Genomic DNA, 26,334 nt, shown 5'->3' with positions numbered 1-26,334 from the left:
ACTGAACATTATTCCACCTGCAACATGACATTACAACCCTTTCGTGTTACCTGAAATCGTTAAAACATGACGTTTATCTGCCTGTGGGAGAGTTACACTCTCCTTACATTTTTGGAGATTATCTTTATAGCTGCAATATGTCTTAATGGATTTAGTCTTCCAAGCACAAGACATCGAAAAGAATCCAGTCAGTAAGAACAACACAAATTAGAAGATCCCACATGCTGCAACCCAAGCAACGGTCCATTACCCATACTGGAATCCAGTGAGTGGATCCAGTCCTGGAGTGCTGTGTATATGTATTGATTTGGTACTAAGAGGTCAGGGATGCAACAATGACCTTAAATGTCACAATATGCACTGCAGGGGAAATTTACAGGCAGTCTTTTGCTGTTTTCTAACTAGCCGGGTCACTTCTGGATTTCGTGTCAGCTCTTTGCAGATGATATAGTTCTGTTGGCTTCATCAGTTGCTGGCCTCCAGCTCAAAGTGGGAATGAGAATTAGCTTCTCCAAATCCAAGCCCATGGTTCTCGACAGGAAAGGACTTAAAGTATCTGGGGTTTTGTTCCAAAGTGAGGAAGCGGAAGGTCGACAAACGGATTTGTGCAGCATCTGCATTGATGCAGATGCTGCACAAATCCATTGTGGTGAAGTGAGCTGAGCGTAAAACCAAAGTGTAAAACTACATTGCTACACTTAACTATAGTCGCAAGCTCTGAGTAATGACCAAAGGAGATCATGATTCCATGGGGCAGAAATTGGTTTCCTCTGAAGCATGGCTGGGCTCAGCCTTAGAGAAAGGGTGAGAAATCTAGTCATTCTAGAGCTGCTGCTCCCCCATGCCAGAAGGAGCAAGTTGAGATGGTTAGGGCATCTGATTAGGATGCCTCCTGGGCCTCCCCTAAGCAAGGTGTTCTGGGCATACTCGGTGGAGGGCCCACAGTATGCACAGGAAACTATGTCTCTCAGCTGGCTTGGGGACAGTTCCTCTGGATGAGATGAAGAAGGTGGTTGGGATAAACGAGGGATGGATGGATGGATGGATGGATATACTTATACTTAAATATACTTAAAGAGGAAAGCTTTTCCTGATTTTACCTGAGTTTCAGATTCTGTTACCATTTTTTATTTCTTAAATTATTTCTTTTGCAGCACTTCAATTGTCTCTGGTGCTTGTTTTATTTTGCTCACTAATCATTTTACTTTGCTGCTCCTGCAAAGGACTTCATATCACAGATCTTGAAAAGTGGTATATGGCAAACTTTATCATTATTCGTTATTTTCTTCTTCTCAAGGACTATTCTGCTGTTTCTGAAATGAATTGACATCAAGAATCGCTCAGACATTTGTGCTGCATCTCCATTTGCATTTCTCTTTCAAAAAAAGAACAAAAGTTTCTTTTCATCCCCCCAAACTTCACTTTCGTCCTCCTCCTCTTTTGCTCCTCTGCCCTTCTCTTGTGCTCTCGCATCCATCTCTTTCATACGCTCTCCTTTTCTCTCTCCACTTCCCGACACATGTCGTCTCCTTCTTCTCCCCACTTTACTGTGACTGACAGGCCAATTCTAGCCTTAGCACACAAAATGGAAAACACTCACATCGGCTGCACGCACAACCACCAACGGTCATACAAGTTGTGCACACGAATAAACAGACACTTTACAGACTTTGCTTTCCTTATACACACGCATGTAAAAGAACAAAACAACCAGCGTACAGTTTCACAACAGTCCAACACACACATGTGGACCTTTCTGTCACTTGCAGGTCCTGAGTATAAGCTACAGCTGTCATATCAATAATGTGATACTTAACATGAAGCCAGTGTTCGTCACATAAATCACTACAGCCTGTCACTTCCAATATAGCACAACGTCTCCATAGGCCAGGATTACAGCGGCCGCAAATGCCAGATTATATTCTTACAGTAAGAAATGTGTTTAGTTTATCTTATGGATTTTTCAAACAAATCTTGGCAATTTAGGCTTAAGATTTTTCCTCATAGTAGCACCTCCTACAGTTACAGTTGATGAAGTAAATGCACTTTGATTTACACTGTATCAACATTTTAGTCTCACAAGATACACAAGGACGGGTACATTTGCTGTGTTTCTCCACTCTGATGGCATTTGGTTTTCAACCCCCTGTTTTTTTACACAGAAATGAGCTTTGGAGATGCATATCTCTTAATTGTAATATTGACAATATGGGGACATACCTGGTGTTTTCTAATAAGAAAGAAGAGGCCAAGGAGAGGTGAAAGCATTCAGTGAACAGGCGCGAGGTTAATGATGGAAGCACAAATGAAAACAAAAGTATATTAACTCTTGACCACACATGTTTAAATAGATAGCACTCAATGTTCCCAATGGCTTTGTCCATATATGTGGTGCTTTATATGGGCTCGTGCTGAAAACAGCGTGCTATATATAGTGAGTCAAGGGAGACAATGTATTGCTGCATGCTTACAAATAAGAGCAATGGTGTCTGTAAAAGACTTAACTTCTCTGAATCATGAGGCTTTGCGGTTTGGCAAATGTCATTCAGATTGGACCAATGTCATTCAAAATACAGCAGCAGAATTTTCAATGGACTCATATTTTGGCCAGTGGGTGTTAAGGGCTTAAAGTGACTTTTAGCGTTATGGGTGAGATTATTTATAATCAAAAACCTTTTACAGTCTGCCCAATCTTTTGCCCAACCTATGCATCTCGTGCTAAACCATGCATCCCTGCACCGTGATTAGCATCACACCCCTTTCTTACAGCAAACACTAAGGCTGCTGATTATAGCAAAGGAGTCTCAGTAAGGGGAGGAGAAATTTGCTATTGTCCCTCTTAATCTCTCTTCATGTGGCCCTAACGTGCTCTCCCGTATCTTTCTCCCAGTATTTCTTTTGTCATTGGGAGCCACGGCTGAATGAAGCCAAATTTTACTGTTTTTAATGTGCCAATTTGGCTAGATAGCAGTGTCTGTGACTATAAAGCTTTTAAATTTAGGTTGTGTTCATGTAGTAGCATTATTCCACATGAAATCACGGTCAAAGAGTTTATTAGTCATCAGACTCATTGATGAAAAAATGAAATAAGCCCGGCGACCAGGCTTTTTGCCATAAAATCATGTGATGGATGAGCCTCTTTGACACTGTGCTCTGCAGAAATACTAGATCATGTCCTTAGAAAAGGAGACGTGTCCTGCATATCATAATGTCATATCACTTTTCTTTCTCCTCAGTTCATTTCCTTTAATCTCACATTCCCTTGTTCACCTTTGCAAGCAGGCAGAATCATAATGCTAACTCAAGTCACACCTGACAGCAGAAATGTGCTACAGCTACAGTGAAGACAAGGTATTTATGTATTATCATAACACAGACTGTAACCCCCCCCCCCCCCCCCTTTTTTTTTTTTGCCGAGATGCCTTCAAGTTTCCTTGTATTGAAAATATCCAATAATCTTTTACTTTTATTACAAATTTAAGGATGTCTTATGCGTATGTTACCGTGATATCTATATGCAGTATCACATTCCCTCTATTAGCTGTTCAACCATATCAAAAAACAACAAAATGAACTAAATGATAATAAAGGCAAACATAACAGAATTTCTTGCAATGTTTGTACGAGAGATCAAATCCACCCATACGGAAAAGAAATAGTAAAAACTTATATGTGATTTACTCATGAAAGTGGCCACTTTCGCATTACTTTCACACATTGTTTTAGTAACTATCCAAAACATACAAGTTTCATTATATAATTTTTCAAGGGATCTTATATCTGTTTTCACACTTATATGCTTTTCATACAAGTTTCACACAAGACAGATACAAACTTTATAAGATTTATATATATCTTTTCCATATGGGCAAAGAGACTATATATAAACAAAATTTGAAAAAGTATGTATATATGCATTATTTTTTAAGCTTTATGACTTCTTTGGGCAAGTAGCCCTCTCTGTGACACAGTGGCTCCAGATAAATATGTTATGTAAAAATGATGAATTGAAAACAACCAGACAAACTGAAGAAAGTTCAATTTTGAGTATTGTCCACTGTAGGTAAAAACACTATGGTAGCATTGCTGGAGCTACGTCTTCTTTCAGACTTTACATGCTGTACTTCATTCTGTTATGTCTACAGTTACTTTATTTTCTCTGCAAATTATTTTGCTGAAGTCTTTGAAGAATCTAATTTCTTTATTGTTTTCCATCGTTTTTCATCATCCATATGTCTACTCTGACGATGGGACGCCTATTTTTTTGCTCAGGCTTTATCCTCACTTTCCTCCATCTTTCCAGTTGTATTTTCCCTGGCCAGTCAGCGGGGATCGGAATATCGAGGCTGACATTTACTGTGGAGTTGGGAATAAAGGAAAAGAGGCAGCCGCTGCAGGAAGAAATATTCTTTCTGACTGGTTGAATGCGTTCCTGTTTCTTCTATATGTTCATTTCAGTCTGTGTTCATCTGCTTTGCAGTTTGCCTCGTTGGTTGTTACCAGTGCATGGTTTCTTTTTTTTGCTTGGTGAACTATGCATCTCTCCTGCCCCGCATTATGTTTTGTCTTATTACATTTAGGAACATCTGTACCCATGTGTCGATACTGGTTGTTTGACTCCGTATACTCTGTGTATTGACTGTGTATGTTGTAGTGAGCTGCCATAGTAAGTCCATTGGTATTCAGCGTGGGTCCCTCTCTCTGTGCTGCAGTCATCTCTGCAGTCTAGGAGACACAGTGTAACAACGCTCCTATTCAGCTCTCTTCTTTCTTTCTTTCTCTCTTTCTCTCTATCTATCTGTCCATCTATGGCCTCCCTACCTCTTTTTTTCTTTGATGCTCACTTTTGTAGTTGGCATTTATATAATGGAAACTGCTGTGCACGTGTGTGGTGGCGTGTCTACATGTTTATGACACTACTGACTACTTTATCTGAGCATCCCACGCAACCGACGCACCGACTTGTGTTTCTTTCACCTTTCCAGTCAAGCACAAGGTAATGGCTGCCATGAACATATTTATACACCCTCAAACACATTGTCAGAGTGACCTTGATAGGGCATTAGCCCCACCCGCCTGTCATCTTTTAGCCCGGGCTTTTGGGTTTCTAATGATGGCGATTGGCTTGGTCATAACATAAAGGGTGGCAACAAAGTGATGGATGGTTAGGTGATAGTGCGGGACTTAAAAAAAATAAAAGAAAGAGATTAAATCATGGTGGAAATGTCTGTTCTCAGAATAAGAAAGACCAAGAGGGACTGCAGGGAAGCAAGAAAGAGGTAAAGGGATCGCCAGTGAACATCTCACAGGGATTAGATCTGTCTCTGTCAATAAGCATATGAAATTACAGCTTCCGTCTCTTGTGTGTACGTGTATTGAGGGGGGCTGTGCGAGTGTGTCTGCTGCTGTCTGGGCAGTTGTGCGCTTGAGTGTGTGTGGCTGCGTATAAATGTGTGTTTGTGAGTGTCATGTGCATTGAGCAAATGGCTGTGGGTGTGTTGAATAGTTAATGGTAGCAACAGATCCAGCTAATGGCATGACTAACTAACTGCACTGGGACACCGAAGCCTACTGAGTAATTAATGATTAGTCTCAAGGTCATTAGAACCCAGTCACACTGACAGACGACGTGTTTATGAATTTCACAAGTAATCCTTTTTATTTTATGAACAGTCTTTTCAAGGCTCCTCTCTCTAAGCAGCTCAGATCTTTTCTGCTTCACTTTTATAGTTCCTCTTATTGTCTCCTATTATGCCGTTCATTACCTGCCTGCAGCACCTACTGTTTAATCGATTAATTTGATTTTTTTTTTCATGTTCGCCTTGATGCCCTTTATTCTGCCTTCATCTGCTGTGGCGTCTTTGAGCCCGTTTCAATCATTTTGCCGATTTACTTTATGTCACACCTCTAGTCGTTCCCGGAAAAAGATGAAAGCAAGAAGAGACAAAGAAGAGAAAGGTTGTATTATATTATGCCTCCCACCTGCATTATTCAGCCTTTCTGTCTTTTATTGTGCCAAAAGCAAACATTTAAGCTTCACTTTCTTAAAACATCAGTCACACTGCCAGCAGACTTGATATTTGATGAAACTGGTCTCGCTTCCTCCCGTAACTTGAAGACAGCTTTGCTTTAGATGGTTTGGAGGTGTTTAAAGGAATCTTTGATGTTGACTGATCAAAGTGAAGTCAAATGAGGTGACTCGTTGTAATTGTTGCTGAAATAACATTTAATGAGTAATTGATTGTAGTTTTCAACTGATCTGCCTGACACTGATCTTCAATTGGTCTTATGGGAGTAAAAATAAAAACACACTCTAGATATTATGGGCACACCTGAAGCTCAAAATTGCAGTCTCTTCTGTCAGGCGATGAAATCCAGATGTATTGGATGCTAAACAAATTGCATAGCTCAGAAGGATTCGAGTGTTTGCGGGTGACAGTGTGAGTCCGTGTGAGAGGGAGTGAAGACGAACAGCATGCCATTAATCTTTCACACACTGGATTGGGGAGGCAATCTGTTGGCTATCATAGATGATACATGACCAGCTATAGAATGACTCGCCTGTTGCATACCAACACCGTGAAACCGCACACACAGGCAGCATCTCTCACACAGACGCGAAAAGAATCAAAGACACTGCTGTCAAAGATCAGCCGAGTGTACTGGCATGCACTCTGAGAACAGCTGAATTCATCCACACGTCCACATGAAAGCACATTTGTACACATGCCTGCTTGCACATATTGTCACACACGATTCCATCTAAATCAAGCGCCAGAGGGCAAACGTGTTCTCCAACAGGATGGTTTTCTATCAAGCTGCCTGAGATACAGAACCATTTTTAGTTCATTTTCAGAATAAAAGCAGTAACCTCGCCCCCAACATAGCATAAAAGAATGTGCCAAAGCGCATGTGCAGACTCAGTGAGCCGTTTAACTTTTACAGTGTTTCTGTCATTGTCACATCTGTATTAACAGCCCATTCAGCAAGAGGAAAACTGTGCATGGGAGTAGCTATAATTGTAAATCAGCCTTAAACACACTGAAAGGCTGCACAATCTGTGTCTCTTCCCAGTGTATTGTAATTAGTGTGAGAAGCTTTACTGTGAGGTTTAACGACTTTGCTTTATGTTACAGATTTGTAGGACTTCATTAAACGCTGAGCCTTATTTAAATGGGGAAGCCCATCTTTCCCTGGCTCTTCACTGTATTGCCGGGTTTTATCATTTAAAAAAAAGAAAATCCTCGCTAAGATCAAGTTTAGTCTGAATGTAAACAGAACAAAGGGAGATTGTTTGCAGCAGATGCTAGCCCAGTCTCAGCCCAGCAAATGACACGCCAAAGTTAAGGTATTAAAGTGAAAAAAAAATTAGTAAATTAGACTCTACTATAATGTCAGATTAACTTTGCTGGCTGTCCTGCACTGTGGTCCAACATTCTGTTTTCCCCCCTATGAAACCTTTAATCTAGAAATAAAATGAATCAGATGTGATCATTTTAGATTCATGAACACTGAGGATGATTTATTCAAAGAACCTCACGGGTTTAATGTAAATAAAATTAATTAGAAAAATGATTGAATGCTCGAATTGAGCATTCTGCTGATAAAATAATGGACCTCGGAAATTCATCTGTCAACAACTACAGCTGAAAATGCTGCTTGGCGTTGATGGATGCAGTGTTTAGTTTAAGATGACAATTCTAATGCAAAAAGAAGAAGAAATATGTCCTCATCGTACCTTATTCCTCTCTCATCTAATGACACATGCATTTTAGGTCCTAGTACATGTTCATACTGTAGTACTGTTTAGACCAGGGGTGGGCAACTCCAGGCCTCGAGGGCCGGTGTCCCTGCAGGTTTTAGATGTGTCCTTGATCCAACACAGCTGATTTAAATGGCTAAATTAGCTCCTCAACATGTCCTGAAGTTCTCCAGAGGCCTGGTAACGAACGAATCATTTGATTCGGGTGTGTTGACCCAAGGTGAGATTTAAAACCTGCAGGACACCGGCCCTCGAGGCCTGGAATTGCCCACCCCTGGTTTAGACTGTGGTTTTAGATCACTGTTAGGTGATTGCTAGATCACACGATGATGCCATAACATGTGATATTGATAAGAACCTTCAGTGGGCTGTGATGAACCAGTGTGCCCGATTGTCTTGATTCCTCAACTCCTGATCGTGTAGGAGGAGTTGGTGGACAAAAAAAGAGATTTTGTTTGCTACAGTAAGATTGCATGTTATTAGGAATGCTACTAACATCTGCTTTAAAAAAAAAAGCAAGAGTGCTTGCTTACATGCTGGTCTAGTGCCTCTACAGGTCAGAAGCAGCAAGAGAAATTACACTTCCAGAAAACAAGTCAGTTTAACTGGTATAAAGAGTCCATTTTCAATGAAGGAGGTAGTGATTTAGACACATATCAAACAGACGATTTTCAGTTTGTATCCTATGTTTGGCAATTACTATTTTACTTCTTCTCTTTTGCATCTGTGGCTGTTTGCACTACTTTAGGGCAAGAACGTGGTTTAGGTTATATTAAATCTGAAAATTGTTGGAAAACAACAGTAGTTATATTTTAGCTTAAAATTTCTATTAAAGAGCCTGCGTATACGTTGCAAAAATAATTTTTGTTATTATCAACAGTGTTAATTTATGAAAGCTGTAGGCCGGAGCCTTTAATTTGATGTAATAAATTTGAGGAACCCGTATATTTTATGTTAGAGATGTGTTTTGCTGCAGTGTATTGTCATTCAGTATCTGCTCATACCAGCACCTGCGGTTGCCCCAAGAGGAGCTGTCAAATGAATTAATAAATGCTCCTTAAAAATACATTAGAGCGTATATTGGTTATTAAAAGTTTATGTAATGCTTATGAATACAAGATATGCAGAACTGCAGTAAAGTTTTACGCCACTTCTCTTGTCACCGGTCCTGCCTGAAGCACTAGCCAAGGAAATAAGCAGTGCACTCTGCCAAATGCCACTCAGTGATTATAATGGGTCAGTTACAGAGGACAAAATTTCCCCAGTGATCAATAAGGTGCAACTTAAACTTCAACAGATTCCTTACACGGTCATTTTTTCTTTTATACCACTTTCTTTTTCCACTCACCCAGAGTCACTCCACAAGGTTGAATTAATAAGGTATTGTTCACCAGCTAACCAGTCAGATCACCTCTGCGTTTTTGGCCACTAACAGAAATCCTGTGAAATCTATGAAACTTCTGAACATGCCATCCTCTTCATCCTCCTAATCTCTGTCACCGGCATATTTCCTTTTCTGGGCTCAAAGACAAACATTACATCAAAGTGTCACATGGTTAAAAAAACAGAAAGTTTCTGTTGTATCCTAATAAGTATAAAAATATATCTAACAACAGTTTCGTCTGAGAATCCATCACGGTGTATGCCAGGTTCATTATTTCAAGCAAACAGATCAAGGCCTCAAGGACAAACACTATCAAGTCTGTGTGTGTTTGCGTGTGTGTGGATTAAGAGGTGCGATGGATTTTGAAGAGCAGCATAATGCAGAGTTGCTCCAAAAGGTGACAATTTATGCCGAGTCATGCGTCAATGCGTCTCTCCACTTTCTCGCTCCTCGTTTTCTCTTCCGCTCACACTTCTTACAAATAAACCCGACTAAAAATAATTTGTCTGCCGCCGCTCTCACATCAGAGTGTTGGTATCACCAGGCTGTCCGGTAAATATCGGAACACATTGTCTGATTGTATGCAAGAGGATCTGATTATCGCCCGAGGTTTAAGTGGCTATAATCAGTGTTTTTATGATAACAACGGATCACAGATCACCTGAATCAGGAGTTCATCATAGCACCTTTCAGTTGTTTTATTTCTTTTTGGTGTAATTTTACCAAAAAAATAATAATATTAAAGTGCTTCTTAAAAGCAAAAGCGATGAATTAGAATTGATGATTTGCTTTCATGCTCAAGTTATTTATCAGGTCTTTTATCAGTCATTTTCTGCATTTTTTCTTTCTTTCTGAATGTCTTGTAGTGTATGCCCAGTAATATTTTCACTTTGTTTCTCACTCCTTTGAAGTGAAGTTGTTTTTTTGATTTTTTTCTGTATTATTATTTTCCTTGTTGCTGTTTCTGCCCATTAGAATTTCAAGGTCTTTTACTGACTGTGGTACTTAAAAGGATGTGGCCTTCATGTATTTTTCTCTGACTTTCTCTAATAGGTTCACTCTCACTTGCTTTCCTTCCTTTTACTCAGTGAAAACAAGTTCATGCAAAAAAAAAAAAAAAAATGAATTGCCACTTACTTTGATGCTCCTGCTCACAATTGGGAGATAAACAGCGTAAGCATGGAGAAAAGGAAAAGAAGGAAAGAGGATGAGAGAGATGCTGGCTTGCCCCGATTGCTATCTGTTTCATGTAGCCTCGGTTGCTGTTAGTGCTGAATTGGTTTTCAGGTTGAAAGACAATTACTTTGGCGGTACTGTCAGTTTTGTCATGCACACAGAACGCTTTGTGAAGCTACAGTTTTCTGTGTTGCATATCTCTGCAACGGTAATTGTGTTTCTTTCTCTCTCGCGTTTTTTAATCCCTTCACTGTCGTCTTTACCTTAACCATCTCCGTTTCATCCATCTGCTGATTTCTCGTCTGTGTTTGCTTTCTTTCATCTCCCTAATCTTGCCATCTTGGCCACTTTGTAAAAAAAAAATTGACTTTATCTTTCCCTTTCTTACACCTCACTCTTCTTTCCCTGTTTTTTCTCCCTACCTCACTCCCCACTCTCTTCTCTGCAGGTCTCTATCTGGACGTATTGTTGGAGGTGTGTGGTGGTTCTTTACTCTTATCATCATCTCCTCTTACACAGCCAACTTGGCTGCATTCCTCACTGTGGAGAGGATGGTTTCACCGATAGAGAGTGCAGAGGACTTGGCCAAACAGACAGAGATAGCCTATGGGACGCTGGACTCAGGCTCCACTAAAGAATTCTTCAGGGTATGAACTCAACGCCCACTGTTCATTTTATTTGATTGCTTGAGCCTTTTCAGGTTAATGGAAATATGCAATCAGCCAATCACATGGCAACATTTCAGTGCATTTAGATATGTAGAGATGGTCAGGACAGGCTCCTGAAGTCCACACAGGCCATCATAATGCGTGGAAAAGGTGATTTAAGTGATTTTAAATGTGTCATTGCTGTTTGTACCAGACAAGCTGTGCAGTGCACAACATATCCAGACTTGAAGCTACTGCAACATAAGGCTGTTCCTGTTAGCTAAGAGCAGGAGGAACTGAGGCTACAATTCACATGGACTCACCAAATAGGACAATAGAGATTGAAAAATGGTCTGATCCATCATGGAATCAACAGTGGTGGTGGTGTAATAGTGAGGGAGATATTTTTTCAGATCATCTCAAACTGGTTTCTTGAAAATAACCTCCACAATCATCAGATCTAAATCTAACACCTGTGGGATTGATTGGTGTGCACCCAACAAAGCAGCAACTGTGTGATGCTATCACGTCAGTATAGATCAAAGTTTTCAGCACTTTGTTGAATCGATGCCACGAAGAATTAAAGCATTTTTGAAGGCAAAAGAGGGTCCAACCTGGTATTAGTAAGGTATAGCTAATAAACTGACAACTGGGTGCAGATTCAAATTTACAGAGATGACTATTTAAAATATTACATTGTTCAGAAAATACTTTAGTGGCAGAACTTTAATCACTTGTATGCTAGTGGGGAATAATGAGTGTGCCTCGGTTACCTAGGCTAATTCAAGCAGCACATACTTGAAAACCAATCTACAACATTCTAGAAAATCGAAATTAAAGGATCTTTCGTGTACTGATCTCGACTTGAGAGAGACTTGAAACGTGATGGTAAGCTGAGATGACTTTCTGTTTCCAGTTAGTTTGCGTGTAAAACCTGATCAAAGCCCACAGTAAGATTTAAAAAGATTACACCGGACATGAGAAAACAAAAGATCTGTGCTGGATTTTCTCAAACGCAATGTTGATTACAGTGAAAAGATGTTTTTTTTACCACAGTCCTCAGCAGTTAATCAAAATAAAGGAATAAAACCATAATGATTATAAAAGTAGGCAGTAAGGTAAGTAAAGTCAAGGATAACCGGTGGGATAGAATATGCTGCTATGAAAAGAAAGTGGAAAGAATAGCAGAGTGGGGTAAAGAAGCCCCAATTACACCTTCACCCTTTGACCTCTTCACCTATGTGGCTTCCAGTCAGTGCTAATAGTTGACACACATGAACATGCACACAATCCTATTTTTTTTTTCTTTCCCTTTTGCTTCACACAATTATTAAGATTTGTTTTTGTTCCTGTGCATGTTATGTGTATATAAACAGTTCTGCTCTGTAGGAATGTGTGCACTGGTATTTGTGTCTGGAGACAAAGGAGGAAAGGGGGGAGAATGTAGCAGGCAGTTTGTGCTTCTGTTAGTCGCTCTGGCATCATCAACATAACGAGCAGGCTGAAATCTGTGGAGGGTGAAAAAGCAATTTACTCTCCCACAGCTGAGGGGGATTCGCCACCACCATTAATTATCTTGTGTGTGCATGCAAGTGTGTTTGTGTGACCGTGGATGTGTACATACAATATCGTGTGCACATAAAGCAACATATGCATGTGTCTTATATGTGTAAGCAAGTTTGAGTGGCGTTTTGTAACGCGCAGAAACACGGTACGTGCGTCCATGCAAGTTTAAAAGCGTTTCCATATTGTGCATGCCTGAAGGTGACTTGCAGCATCCATTTTCCTCTTTCACAGCTACGCTCATTGTTAAAGAATCTGGAAAGAGTCACACCTTATTGTCACACATCCATCCCTCCAAGGCTAGACGGCGCTTTGTACACGCGCGTTTATTATCGGCGTCTCTCGGTCTCACTTTCTTTGATAGGTGGGGGCTTGGATAGATGGGCTGGAGGTGTACAGGAGGGGGGGTGAGAAACTGTGATAGACTTTGGCAGACAGAGGAAGAAATGGAAGGAGAAAAATGAAGAGAAAGAGGGTTGAATGAAGAGAGGCGGAGCCTTTTGATGTGTGTGACATTATTATGGGATAGGTGTCCGTCACGCACTAGCAGCACACTGATACACACACATATCATTCCCCGGGTGCTGGTTTCAGTGGCTGAGGCCCTGGCTTGTTGCTCGAAGAGCGACAGAATAACACTTTATCACCAGGAGTGAAAGAGAAGAAAGAAGCAGTGCGCTGGTGGAGGATGACAGTTTGACTCCTCTGCTTGTTATTTTCACTCTTGAGTACACGCAGTTCACACACACAAGCAAACAAATCATTTCACATATATACACACAGACCGATGTGCAGAATTACAAGACCACAGACATATGTAGGATGTATACAGTACACATTATAAAAAAATATAATAGAGTTTATTTACAATACTGTGCAGACGTCTTAAGCCACCTTTCATTTCTTCGTATTTTGCTAAGATACTGGTGAATTTATTTACTGAAATATGTGCAACAGAGTTTGTACAATTATAATAAGCTCAAAAGCCAATATCTGGTATGACCACACAAGACGATCCCACACCGCTTCATGGATGTTGAGGTCCAGGCTCTGGGGAGACCAATCCATGACCGATATCCAGGTGTGCTTTTACTGCATTGACAGTGTGTTTGGGATCATTGTGATGTCAATCAGACGCTTTCCAGCTAGTACAGCACGGTGGATCAAGATCTGAAAATACTTCAATGCATTCATAATTCCATCAGTTCTGACAAGATCCCCAGCACCACTGTCTGAAATGTTTTACAGATGGCTGTAGACACTCACTGTTGTAGCTCTCGCCTGACCTCCTCTGTCTTCAAATTGATTGAACCCAAAAATTTCAATTTGGATTCGCCACCCCATATGACCTGTCGCAACTGATATTCAGTCTTTTTTCAGTGATGTGACATACCCCTGCTTTTTGTCCCTGGTTTGTCTTGTAGTTTTTTAGGCCTGCCACTTCTGTCTCTGTCATTTCCATTATGTGTCTTTAAGGAAACACTGTATAACATGTGGAGATGTGCTAGATTTTTGGCTCTTTGGGTATCACCATATTGGTACAAAAGCACAGTTTATATGCTTGAAAAACTGAGTTATTTTGGAATTTTTCATAGATTCAAGTTTCAAGTAAAGAAATTGCAAATAATTATCATTTTTTTAATAGGCTAAGCTAATAGTAACAAAGTGCCTAAAGATACATTTTGTTATATTTGTAGCTACAACACTGGTTCACCCATTAGGTTCGGCATATTCTGTATGCTTGAATGATTCAACCACAGTAAGTGGTTTTAAAAAACACAACATTCCTCTGAAAATAGCCAGGTACAAAGAGTGGACTGAAAATGAGTGAAAAAGCAGCCAAAGTCCAAAAACGTCTGGTTTGTTCAAGGCAAAATATAAAGAAATAAGTGGTGGCTGAAGACTTTTGTACTGTACTCAGTCCTAAATTCATAACCACACACCAGCTTAGTGTACAAGTATTCCAGTAAAAAGTAAGACTGATGCTTGACTTGTTAGCATCTACGTCATAATTTAAATGTGGTTATACAGTAAATGTGATTATACACCAGGAGATAAACATTGAAGACACAGCACACCATCAACAGCATCATTTTACTCAGGGACCAAAAGAGGAAAAGTCAGCTTCACATCATATGAAGCTGTAGCAACAAATCAAATCCAGTGGAAACATGGATTGTTAACATGGATTAACAGCTTCCTTTTTGCATCAGTAAAGTCAGCACTAAGGTCAGCATGTCGATTTGAATAATTAATTAGATAGTGTCCGCACACTGTTCAAAGTAATATTTATAAAAGAAAAAGACTGGCAGGCATTGTTCTATTTTTCTTGTAGCTGAAAACCAATTAATTTCTACTCATTCCTTAAGCATAAATCCATTTGAAATAGGTCACAAAAATGGAATTTTGTATTCATTTTTGTTAACCTTCCCAAATCAAGTTTAAGAGCAATGTGTTTGGCAAGTTTGAGTGTGTTTAATATCTTTTGGAGAACATCAATAACTTAGCAACAAACAGGCAGTATTTGTTAGTGGGACTCATTTATTTTTATTAAACGGCTGAAATATATACAGTGAACATCTACAACGTAGCTTCCTTGACAGCTGGCTTCCACATCATTTTAGGGAAAATTTGCTCCTATAACTGTGAATTTATACCCATTAATTCCCTGTTAACCTTTTCCTTTCTCCCCTTTGCTCCTCTTCCATGCTAGAGATCCAAAATAGCTGTATACGAGAAGATGTGGTCATATATGAAATCCGCTGAGCCAACTGTCTTCACCAAAACCACAGCAGAAGGCGTGGCAAGGGTCCGAAAGTCCAAGGGGAAGTACGCCTTCCTTCTCGAGTCCACCATGAACGAATACACGGAGCAGCGAAAGCCTTGTGATACCATGAAAGTCGGAGGCAACCTGGACTCCAAAGGATACGGCATTGCAACACCGAAAGGCTCACAGTTAAGGTGGGTGGAATAGTGTAACAATAGGAAACAGTAACGACGCTGATACTGGACTATTGCTGCGATATTCCACCTACCCTGCTGTGCCTTTAATACTTGACCTAAATCAACCTCTCACTGCTGTCTGGTGAAAATTTCTCAACCAAAGAATTGTAAAAATTGACCGAAGTGGATATTGATTGATTCTCGCAAGCGTAAAGTCCCAAATTAACAGTAAATGTTATTGATTTAACACAGTTTATGGATTTATGGCAGTTATATGTTTTTACCGAGCAGCAGTGACTTCGATAAATGTGTTAAACGTGCAAATCATTTGTTTAGTCATGGTTTCTTTTGTTAATACCTTAATTTCTTTTTCCCCCCACTTTCTGCCTTCCTTTTTGTATTGTTTGTAATTCTGTTCGACTCTTTGCTCTCACTTCTGCCATCTGTTAAATCAAAGCATGTCACCTCCACTGTCTTTGTCCTGTGTCGCTGTCATCCATACGTCGCTTTGTGCTTGTGTCCTTCCTTTCTTTTTTGTTGCTATTTTCAACCACCTTTTCTCCACAGGGCCACCTTCCAGGTAACTCTGTTCATTTGTCTGCTATCATCTCACTCTTCCATGATACTGATGATGACAATGATTAAAAGAGAGATTTATTACCAGAGAATGACCACGAGGAGAGGCAGAACCACAGACTGCTGCCACTCCATCCAGAGCCACGGGGGGAATTTATAGACAACCAGGAAAAGAAAAAAAGTGAGGAACAGGAAGCAGAGGGGCCTGTCCAATGGGGGGAATTCAAAGTAAATATAATACAGGAAAAATACAGATCCACAAACAAAAGAAAGACACAGTTTCAATCTTTAAACCAGTTAAATTAATAGATAATTGAACAATCTCAAATTAAAGCCCAACAAACAGAAAAATTAGTAGTAGTTTTTTAAAAGGAAAAAGTGCATCAACATGAAATAGAAACCAAAAGATGGAGGAAACAAATGACAAAGTGAAGTTGGTCATTTTATCTTGTTTTTCCCTCAGTAGACATTTGTTTCTCTGGCTTGTTAACTTGAGCTTACAGTAACAGTCTCAATAGGTTTCACTGCGATATCCTCAGCAATGCAGATAATTCATTTTCCAGGTGACTGTGACAGCAGTAAAGAAACTTTGTCTTCTCAATGTGACAAGTGCCTGCTGAGAGAAAAAAATAATTGACTAAATTCAGCAAAGCTGGACCACTTGCTCACTCCTCTCTCCTCCATCTATCTCTGTCAGCATTTCAGATTTGCCACATAAAAGGCAAAGCACAAACAGCACATCAGCCTCACACCATGTCCTATAACTTTCCCCTGTGCATGGTGCAAAGTTCCTCAAGACCCCTGTCGCCCTGTAGTTTAGCTCTTATTTTCTTAAAAGAGAAAAAAAAAGGTTTTCCCGTTTATGAGGGAAAATTGTGACAGACAGCAAGTGGATAGGTTCCTTTGGAAGCTCCCCCGTAACACATACCTGGGACTATCCACGGTTGTCTCTGGCAGCTCTCAGTCTGCAGAAACAGACTTGCACAAGGCTGCGAGTGCGCACGCCGGGTGAGCCTGCCTCTCCTCCTGGTGCAGTAATCATTTGATGTGATGATGATGATGATGATGATGAAGAGCATGAATGCTCTGCTGACTGAGCTGAACATTAATAGTATTGTTTACTTTCTGCTATATGACTCCTTTTGATGTGACTTTTAATATGTGACTGTCATTATCATGCTTTACAGATCTTTTTGAACTGTTTTCATCCATTCCTCTTATGTTGATGAGATTAGTCATGGCCGGCAGATTAGATCACCCCAGAGAACGCTGTCTCTTCTCGAATCTCTCGAATATTGTTTCTAAGCTCTTAACACCAGTGTACCATCAGACCGTCAGAGATCAGATAGTGCTTCCAGATAGGCAAGTGCACAGACAAAGGGCCAGACAAATAAACAAGTACGCAGCGACTGCTGTGACCGTTGTGCAGAGATTAGTATGGCCGATCAGCATCGCACAAACAAAAGCAGAGCACAGTCGCACAAGAAGAGGATGACAGGAAAGAGTTCATGGGCAGCTGTAAAAATCAAAGATGTGGCAGAGAAAGCAGAAAATGACACAGTCATACCATAACTCTTGGCCCTTGTAAACATGAAGCATGATTTTTCAAATAATGTTGCCGCGCAGCAAGAAGGTCCTGAGTTCAATTCCACCAACAGGCGGGGTCTTTCTGTGTGGAGTTTGCATGTTTTCCCCGTGTTTGCGTGGGTTCACTCTGGGTACTCCGGCTTTCTCCCACAGTCCAAAGACATGCAGTTTGTGGCGATAGGTTAATTGATTAATCCAAATTGCCCATAGGTGTGAATGTGGGTGCGAATGGTTGTCTGTCTCTGTGTAGCCCTGAGACAGACTGGCGACCTGTCCAGGGTGTGCCCCGCCTCTCGCCCTATGACAGCTGGGATAGGCTTCAGGATAAGTGGAAGTAAATGGATGGATGGATGTTTGCTATAAATCCAGGATGTCAAACTGATTTTACATTATGGGGCACATATGTCTCGCTTTCATCATAAACAGTCCAAACTCCCTTTTCTGTCAGTGTAAAGATGTTTAACTACACATTTAATCCCATTTAAAATAAGAAAAAGAAGTTTAATTTCAATTTGATGTCTCAGTTGTTCTACATGATAAAAAATTGCTGCTGTAGTAAATGAAAGAAATCTGTTAGCATAAATAAATAAATGTGTAAAATTACAGAAAAACGTTCATGTGGCTCGCTACACGGACTCTACTGCAGTTACAATTACTGGAGAGTAATTCATAATTAATAAATCATCATTAAGAAATATTTCTAATATAGAAATGTCTTTGTATTGTTACTTTGGCGTAGTATGGCCATTGGGGGGGCAGAATCTGGCCCTTATGTTTGACACCCCTGCTAAAAACTGTGTATTGATGAAGTAAATTGCCATTCAAACAGATTCAATTAATTTTTGTTCTTTTTTGCATGGAAAATTTACATGTAATTAAATTACTTAAACATAAACATTTTAGACACTCGAGGCCACACACTGCATGCACATCTACAAAGAAGTATTGGCAAGTAATGATTTTGTATTTCATTAAAATCATGCTAGGTATACACTGTACGGATGCCAAATAGTTATCCCTGTGTCCCTGAATTTTGTTTAGAGGTCAGTCCCTTTAACAGAGTAAGCAGGGCCTTAGGAAACTGAGGCCACACAAACACAATGTGCACACACAGAGCAATAGGACGACAGGGGGGCAGCAGGAGGGGGCAAGTGCCTCATCAGTACACTACAGAGACCTGGTTAACACACTATATACCAGTAATCTGACACTCACTGTGGTAGCATCTGATTTTAGTGCAGCCAGATACAGAAGAGTAACGCAAGAGGGTTTTTTTTGTAAAACCACAAAACAAATTTGGAAAAAATTCCAGAAGTAAGTCAAGGAGTGATAGTAAGGGAGAGCGTTGTCCGGGGTGCGGTTTTCCCCCTCTAACTCACCTGTATGTGTGAATTCAGCCCATCCTAATTTCTGCTCCCTCTCGTCCTCCTTTTCCCTTTCCTTCTCCTGACTACGGTCCCCCGTCCATCTTGTCTGTTTGTCCCTCCATCCTCTGCTCTGACCAAACTATCTTATCTGTTCCTCCTTTTTTACTTAAAGAAACGCGGTCAACCTGGCCGTGCTAAAACTCAACGAGCAGGGCCTGTTGGACAAATTGAAAAACAAGTGGTGGTATGACAAAGGAGAATGTGGCAGCGGGGGAGGGGATTCCAAGGTTAGCCCTCTCTGTCTGCCCCCCCCCACCTCCAGGTGACAGGGGCTGCTCACCAGCTGAGTGGCTCGCGACAGCCCCCGTCCTGGGAGTGTAACACATGCATCTGCCCTGGCAAAGAGTCACGCAGCGTACAGGGAGGATAGAAGAGATAGCTTAAATCTCTTGAGACAACCTGCAGTTGCAAAAATGGGCACATGGTTGCACTGATGTCCACGGTCTGTGACTTTATATATAAGTTCAGACACAATGACAAATGCACTTTGAAGCTTGTTGATACACATACAATGAAAACCCCTGAAATAACTTCTTTTTAAATGAATCAGCTGGCTGGACCTGGTAGAGACCCAGAACCCGATTGCTGGAAAATGTAAATATATCCTACTTTCATTTTGAATCATCAGGGGGGAAAATGCTCATTTTCTTTATAATGCATGGAAAAATATCCCTATTCTGAGTAACTGCCAAAATAAATCAAGCACATCTCATGAAGATAACCATTTTAAAGGTGCTTTGCACTGAACTGGTAATGTCCCTCTGACAGGACAGAGTGCAAAGTAATGGAAAGAGGTTTCCCTGATGGATAGCTGGAATAATAAAGAGAGCAATTACTGTCAAGACGGGAATATTTGCCCCCTAGTGGCAGCTCTGGGAAGAGTAGAGAGAAAACAAACAGTCTAGTTAGAGTCAAATGCAGACACCCCCTGAGAGGCTCAGTTTGACTAAAGGCAAGTGGAGAGATGAATAATTAATAAAACCTAAAAAACCAGTCACAGGATATGTGTGATTTCAGCAATTTGGAACATTTTTCAGCAAAAAAAGTTCTATAGTGTGATAAAGAGTCAAATATTTTAATTTCTAAAAGTATTCAGCTAGATCTTTAACAAAAGTTTCATTCCTTTAGTCAGTTTGAAAACTGAGAAATTTTAAATGCAGTCTATCAAGTTCATTTGAACAGGAATAAATTCTACATGCTTGTTAGTGGCTGTAATTAGATACAGGCTTTGCGCTAAATGCATGCTAATTAGTTGTTATTTGTCATGTAATTAATATTAATTATTGTTAGTATGCACAACTATATAAACTATTATTGAAACCATCATTAGCAGTGTATATATTTAGATTTTGTCACAAATCAAAACATTGAATAAATAAAACTTTGACTCTGTGATGAATTATTTCAATTCATCTTTAGGAACACAAGAATTTCATTGCCTAGTTTCATCCAAATATCATAGCAGTCCATCGATTTTAGTCACAGCCCAAAGTGGTGGACTGGCAGTAGTCTTCCTGTTAGTGTATTTCGATGATGACTGATTGTTGATGACTGCCAACGGATTAACCCTTTGATGCTCACCCCAAATTTCACAACTAATGGGGTCAAAACAGTCAACCAACCAACAGACAGAACTACCCATTTGTTTTCTCTGATGATATGCATTAGGGAGAGTTTAAAGAAAAGATCATTTCTGCTTCGACGCATGCAAAGTAAGTTTGCGAACTTCTCACTCTCCCAGTTGTGACACAGAGCTAGCCTGATGCCAATAGTCCCGGTTTAATAGTAATTGCCTCTGGATTGTTGTAGGTTGAGCTGGGGCAGCATGGGTGTGTTACCTGAAGTGACAAAGGTGGGTCCCACTCATATGTCTGTAGCTCGCCTTAGCTCCTCGCTCCCCCCAGCCCCTCCTCAACGAGCATACACACATGTATTCAGTGGGATCCATGCTAGGTCACTCAATCTAAGCAAAAGTTTTTCTTTGTTACTGAGATGTGCAATGCAAATGAGAAATACTCTAATAACATAAAATAACATGACCTATGATGTTATTTATGTTATTTTTACACGCGAAGAACCCCAGTAAACCTTGCAGTTTTGAAACTGAGCGAAGCAGGCGTCTTAGACAAACTGAAAAACAAATGGTGGTATGACAAGGGAGAGTGTGGACCCAAGGACTCTGGAAGTAAGGTCAGTCTCACGCTGCTGTGGCCCGCAGAACGCTAGCCTGAAACTCTCATCATGAATACTACTGCAACTACTGTCTTAGAAATAGCATTTTAAGCACTTTAGATATTTCTTGAATGTGCTCCACATTAAAATTAAAAGAGTCTTTTTGGATGGTGGACCACATTTACCTCATTTTAAATACAAATGAAGACAACAGTCTTCTTCAGTCTCTGTAGCAATCTGAGGCAATTCCATCTTCACATCAGTTATGTTGAAATATATTAAAATATGTAAAATCAACAATCTTCACTTCCATGTTTCTATTTTAATCTCATATGCTAGTCCATTCCACATGAGAATGGCACTGATCCTTATGCATCAGCAATATTAACTTGTTGCAATTACTGTCTCCATTTTATATTTGAGATTTAATCAGGGACCAGCTCCCTTGTTTTCTATTAATTTAAGAATGTTTCCATAATGTCTAGATATGTTATTATTTCCTCAAAACTTTTGTTGAAAGAAGTCAGTCAAAATAAAAAGCAATGATCAGCAGCTACACTCATTTGACTGGTTAAATTGACATGCTGTAAAATCAGTTCTGGAGTGTGCCAGGAGCCCAGCTACACAAATATATATAAATTTTTAATAAGGTAAAAACAGAATGTTGCATTTATCATTAATAGAGTTTATATCACTAATAAATAATATAATGAGCTATAAGCTAAGCTAAAAACAAAACACAACAAAATTATGTTTCTATATCTATGATTACGCTTTAGTATTTGTATAAATGGATCTAAATTACCAATGAATTACAATTACAAAGCAACTGGGAAATAACCAGGGAGTTCATACTGCATACCTCCCCTGTTAAAAACATTAATCAAAATTATATTCAAATTTTTTCAAAGTTAAACCTAAAAATTGTTGCGAAACAGTTTTGGGGGTTTTTTGCCCTGCTATAAATATTTGACATGGGAGTTGCTTTAAGTTTTAACTAAAGTACTGGAGCTTTTCCAAAAAATAGAGCAAAGTAAAATCCCCGCTCAGATTAAAATCTTGCTCTACAAATAATTCACTCTTGCTGCACTATTTTGCACACTGTAACATTTCTAGAACTGTTGAATGTTTTGTAGCTGTAGTGATAGATTTGTAGTATAAAGTATTTGTGGAGTAGCAGATGTGGTGGCAGTAGAGATTAAAGTTTTATATGAGTAGTATGTCAGTTTATATAAGTAGAATGTATTACTGTGATCATTTATGATAATACCATAACTTCAGTACCTGTAACCATATTAATTTTTCTGGTATATTCTCCATTTCTCTGTGTCTAACTTACTGTATCTGCTTTTCTTTGTCTGCTTTTTCCCTCATTTTCCCTTTCCCTCTGATCATTCCCTATTCTGTCTCCACCTTCCTCATTGCACCACTCTCCTTTTACTGCTCTCACCTTGAGCCTACTCAACGTCTCACCTCACTTTTCCCCTTCTTCTCTACTCTTCCTTCCTGTCTACCCACCACTTCTCCTCTACCTGTCCTACTACTACTACCCTTTCATCTTTTAAACACATGTTCCTTGAATCCTCCCTCCCTCCCATCTCTTCAGGACAAGTCGTCCCAGGCTCTGAGCCTGTCCAACGTGGCTGGGGTCTTCTACATCCTTGTGGGCGGCCTGGGCCTGGCAATGCTGGTGGCCCTGGTCGAGTTCTGCTACAAGTCACGGGCCGAAGCCAAGCGCATGAAGGTGGACCTTAGCCCCCCCCACTGCCCCAGCCCCTCCCCCAGCACCCAGAATCTAGCCACTTATAGGGAGGGGTACAACGTGTACGGCTCCGAGGGGGTCAAGATATAGGGGTAGGATTTAGAGGCTCCCGTATAGGTGGGGTAATGGTGGTGTTGAACATGGTGGTGGTGCTGTAGATTTTGTACCGACGAGGCTGTCGCAGCAGCCCCACGCAACCGTGTTGTTCTTCATGTGGTGATAAGTATGTGGTCAAGCATTGTGGAACCAATGTACTTTTTAATTTGTTTTTTTATGTTTTCTGCTTCATTTTGGCTGTTTTGGTTATTTATTTATTTATTTATTGGCAGAATATTTTCTTAGACTTTTGGGTTTAAATTTGGCTTGCGTTTTGTCACGGTTACGTCACCCTGGGCTAGACTGGGGTTAGAATTATGTGACCGCAGATTTGGTTCCATCGTCTTTGGCTGCAGATGATCATGATGGTGATGATGATGATGACAGTGGTGGTGATGCTCTTGGTTAATGACTAGGCACCTGCATTGTAATTTTCAGATAACATATTGAAGCCGCGATGCACAACTCCAGCATTAAATACATTTTGATTTTTTAGAACCTTTTTATTTTGAATGAATAAATTAATGAATATATTATTTATTAATTATTTATATATTAATTACCGTAATTAATGGTGTTGGTTTATTATCTTATTTCACATGTGACATCTTGAGTCCCTTCTTTAAAAGTTTCAAGTTTATTACTGCTAAAAACGTCTTCGTTATCCTCATCTGCTGATGTGTTTTCTTGGTTAAACTTTCACAAGGTTTTAGGGATTATCTATTTTCATTTTTTCACCATCCTGAGAGCAAAAGTTTGTTAATTTGGTAGCCCTCATTAAAATCTGTGACTGCTTCCAGCTACAAATTAATTAGCTAGTGTGCGGACACCAATTACTGTGGATTTGGGTCTGACTTAAAATATTTTTACCCAAAATGTGACAGACATCTTATGATGAAAAGCATTATTAAGATATTTATATAACTGTAGATGTCCGTTCTTTCAGCATAACTAGACATCTCATTACTCCCTCTAGCACCACTGCAATACCAGACAAATGGGTAGAGTGGGTTGTTAATAGCACATGAACGCAGATAGAAATTTGTGTTTGGTCCCTCTTAAGACCAGTTAGTGTTGAGCCAATTCAAACTAATTTAGAGCACGTCTGGTCTTCTGAAAGCTTCAGCAAAGTTGCTGCTGCGCCACATTCCCCCTGAAAAATTACCTTAATCAGTAGAAGTACAAATTCTTGAGGGAGATATAAAATGGCAAGGTGATTTTTTTTAAGCCAACAGCAGCTTTTAATTGCTTTTATTTATTTATTTATTTATTTATATTTATTCATATCAAACTGGTTTCTTGAATATGAGTATAAGTTCACTGTATTCAAATGGCCTCCACGGTCATCAGATTTCAATCCAATAGAGCAACTTTAGGGTGTGCTGGAACAGACGCACAAAATGTGCAGCAACCATGTAAAGCTATCATGAAAATAAGGATTAAAACAATCTGAGGAATGTTCCCAACACGTTATTGAATCTATGCCACAAGAATGAATACAGCTCTGAACGCAAAACTGGATCCAATCCAGTGCTAGCAAGGTGTACCTTATGAATTGGCTGGTGGGTGTATACTAAGGTACAGGTGAACACAATGGAAATCCTTTGTGCTAAAAAGTATACGCAAACACCATGAGTCTAAATGATCTGTTAATTCATTCCTTTTATTAAATGTGTTAATTCCTTTTGAATTTATAATAGAATAGCCCTTTGTTGTCATTGTACAATACCAAAATATAATATAAAAAATATAAATAGCAGACAGCAGGAATAAATATAGAGAAATTTATACAAAAACAATACAAAGGCACACATTGAAGAGCAAGTTCCAAGTTACCAGTCTCATCTCTGCTGGCTTTTAGTTGATATTGTGTATCATCTACTCTACGTCTCTATTGTGTCATCCAATACCTGGAGTTGTGCATCCTTACTGCAGACAGACAAAAAAGGCACTTTGGCTTTCCAGCTCTGACAATTTCAAAACAGCCCGGTTACTTACTTAGTTTTAATGCAGACGAATAATTGATGAAGCAAGTACTTCATATGGAACAGCTACTCTGTGATGTGGTTGCAACATGACTCATGTTTATTGTTATATAAAGGAGCAATTAACTAAAGTGAACAGAAAACACTGAACATTTCAGTGCGTAGGAAACCATTTAGAGGCATTATGAGGTCATACTTGATGTTCACCTTGAGGAAAGTAGCAAAATCGATACAGAGGATGCAAAAATAAGGAGAGCTAAATGCGCACTGAATGTTGGCTCTTGACATAAACTGACAGTTTTGAATACGATGGAGAATTCACCAAAGACAAACCACTTTCACAGCGGACCATTTTGGACCACACTCAAAAGTAACAACACTGATGTTAACAGCAATTCCCCAAATGATTATGGTCTGCTATCAGTCATACAAGAATATTTCAAAGAGCAGTGGTACCACACAAAAGAAATTAAATGCATAGGTTATTTAAAAATTCCATGTCTTCTCTTTAATTCTACACTTCACAACCCTTAAAATAAGAAAGCCATACAACGGAAAGGGGAATTAAATAATACACAACATTATTTTCAGATGTTATCTTGTAATTCAAGTATACAAAAGTTCACACAAGAACACCTGATTCGAAGTTTAAGATTAAGAATGTACTATTTTTCTTTGCTAGCATCATTTAAACAGATTATTGCCTCTAGATGTTCAGTGTACTCAGTTTGAAAAGCTCTAACATGATTTAGCAGGCGAGAAATTTTAAGAAAACAAAACATCCCAGAGTAGCTCATCTGTGTGAAGTGTCACCCGACTCTGAGCAGTATAGCCAGTCACTCCCTCTCTATGAATTTGAAACCCTGGAAGAAAAATCACTCCTTCCCATTTTCCCTCTGTCTTTCCAAAGTCCTCACCATTTCAATCCTGTCCTTCCAAATCCACACCCGAGTCTGTCAGGTTACTGAAACCCAGAACCCAAAAACGCATGGTCACCTATGAAATGCAGTTGTCTAAAACACAAACCCTTCTTGTCTATAGTGTACATGTTTGTGGATTGTTGCCTGCCTCTGTATGCTACAGTAGCATTTGCACAGCGTGGTAGCCTCTTAATGAGATTTGAATGTGCAGTTTAGGGTGCTTTCACACCTCATCTGTTTAACGTAATTCAAAAAGAGGATTAGAGCTTTTTTTTTTCTAAAATACAAATGAATACTAACATCAAATCAAAACATTTTACATCGTTCTCTAGAT

At 39.7% G+C, this 26,334-nt stretch overlaps 1 protein-coding gene across 1 annotated transcript in view; it reads left to right on the top strand.

Moving 5' to 3' along the window:
• gria4a (glutamate receptor, ionotropic, AMPA 4a) overlaps window positions 1–26,334 on the top strand; it is a 122,248-nt gene that overhangs the window by 90,728 nt on the left and 5,186 nt on the right. Inside the window, exons 16-19 of the mRNA XM_082501984.1 lie at window positions 10,771–10,969; window positions 15,246–15,493; window positions 19,178–19,292; window positions 22,844–22,981. Coding sequence (XP_082358110.1) covers window positions 10,771–10,969; window positions 15,246–15,493; window positions 19,178–19,292; window positions 22,844–22,981 — 700 coding nt within the window. The remainder of the gene's footprint in view (window positions 1–10,770; window positions 10,970–15,245; window positions 15,494–19,177; window positions 19,293–22,843; window positions 22,982–26,334) is intronic.

Source organism: Aulonocara stuartgranti (genome assembly GCF_965226115.1).
Source record: "Aulonocara stuartgranti genome assembly, chromosome: 14".
Taxonomy (NCBI): Eukaryota; Metazoa; Chordata; class Actinopteri; order Cichliformes; family Cichlidae; genus Aulonocara; species Aulonocara stuartgranti.
The sequence above is the reverse complement of the archived record's forward strand: the minus strand, read 5'-3'. Positions and strand labels throughout refer to the sequence as shown.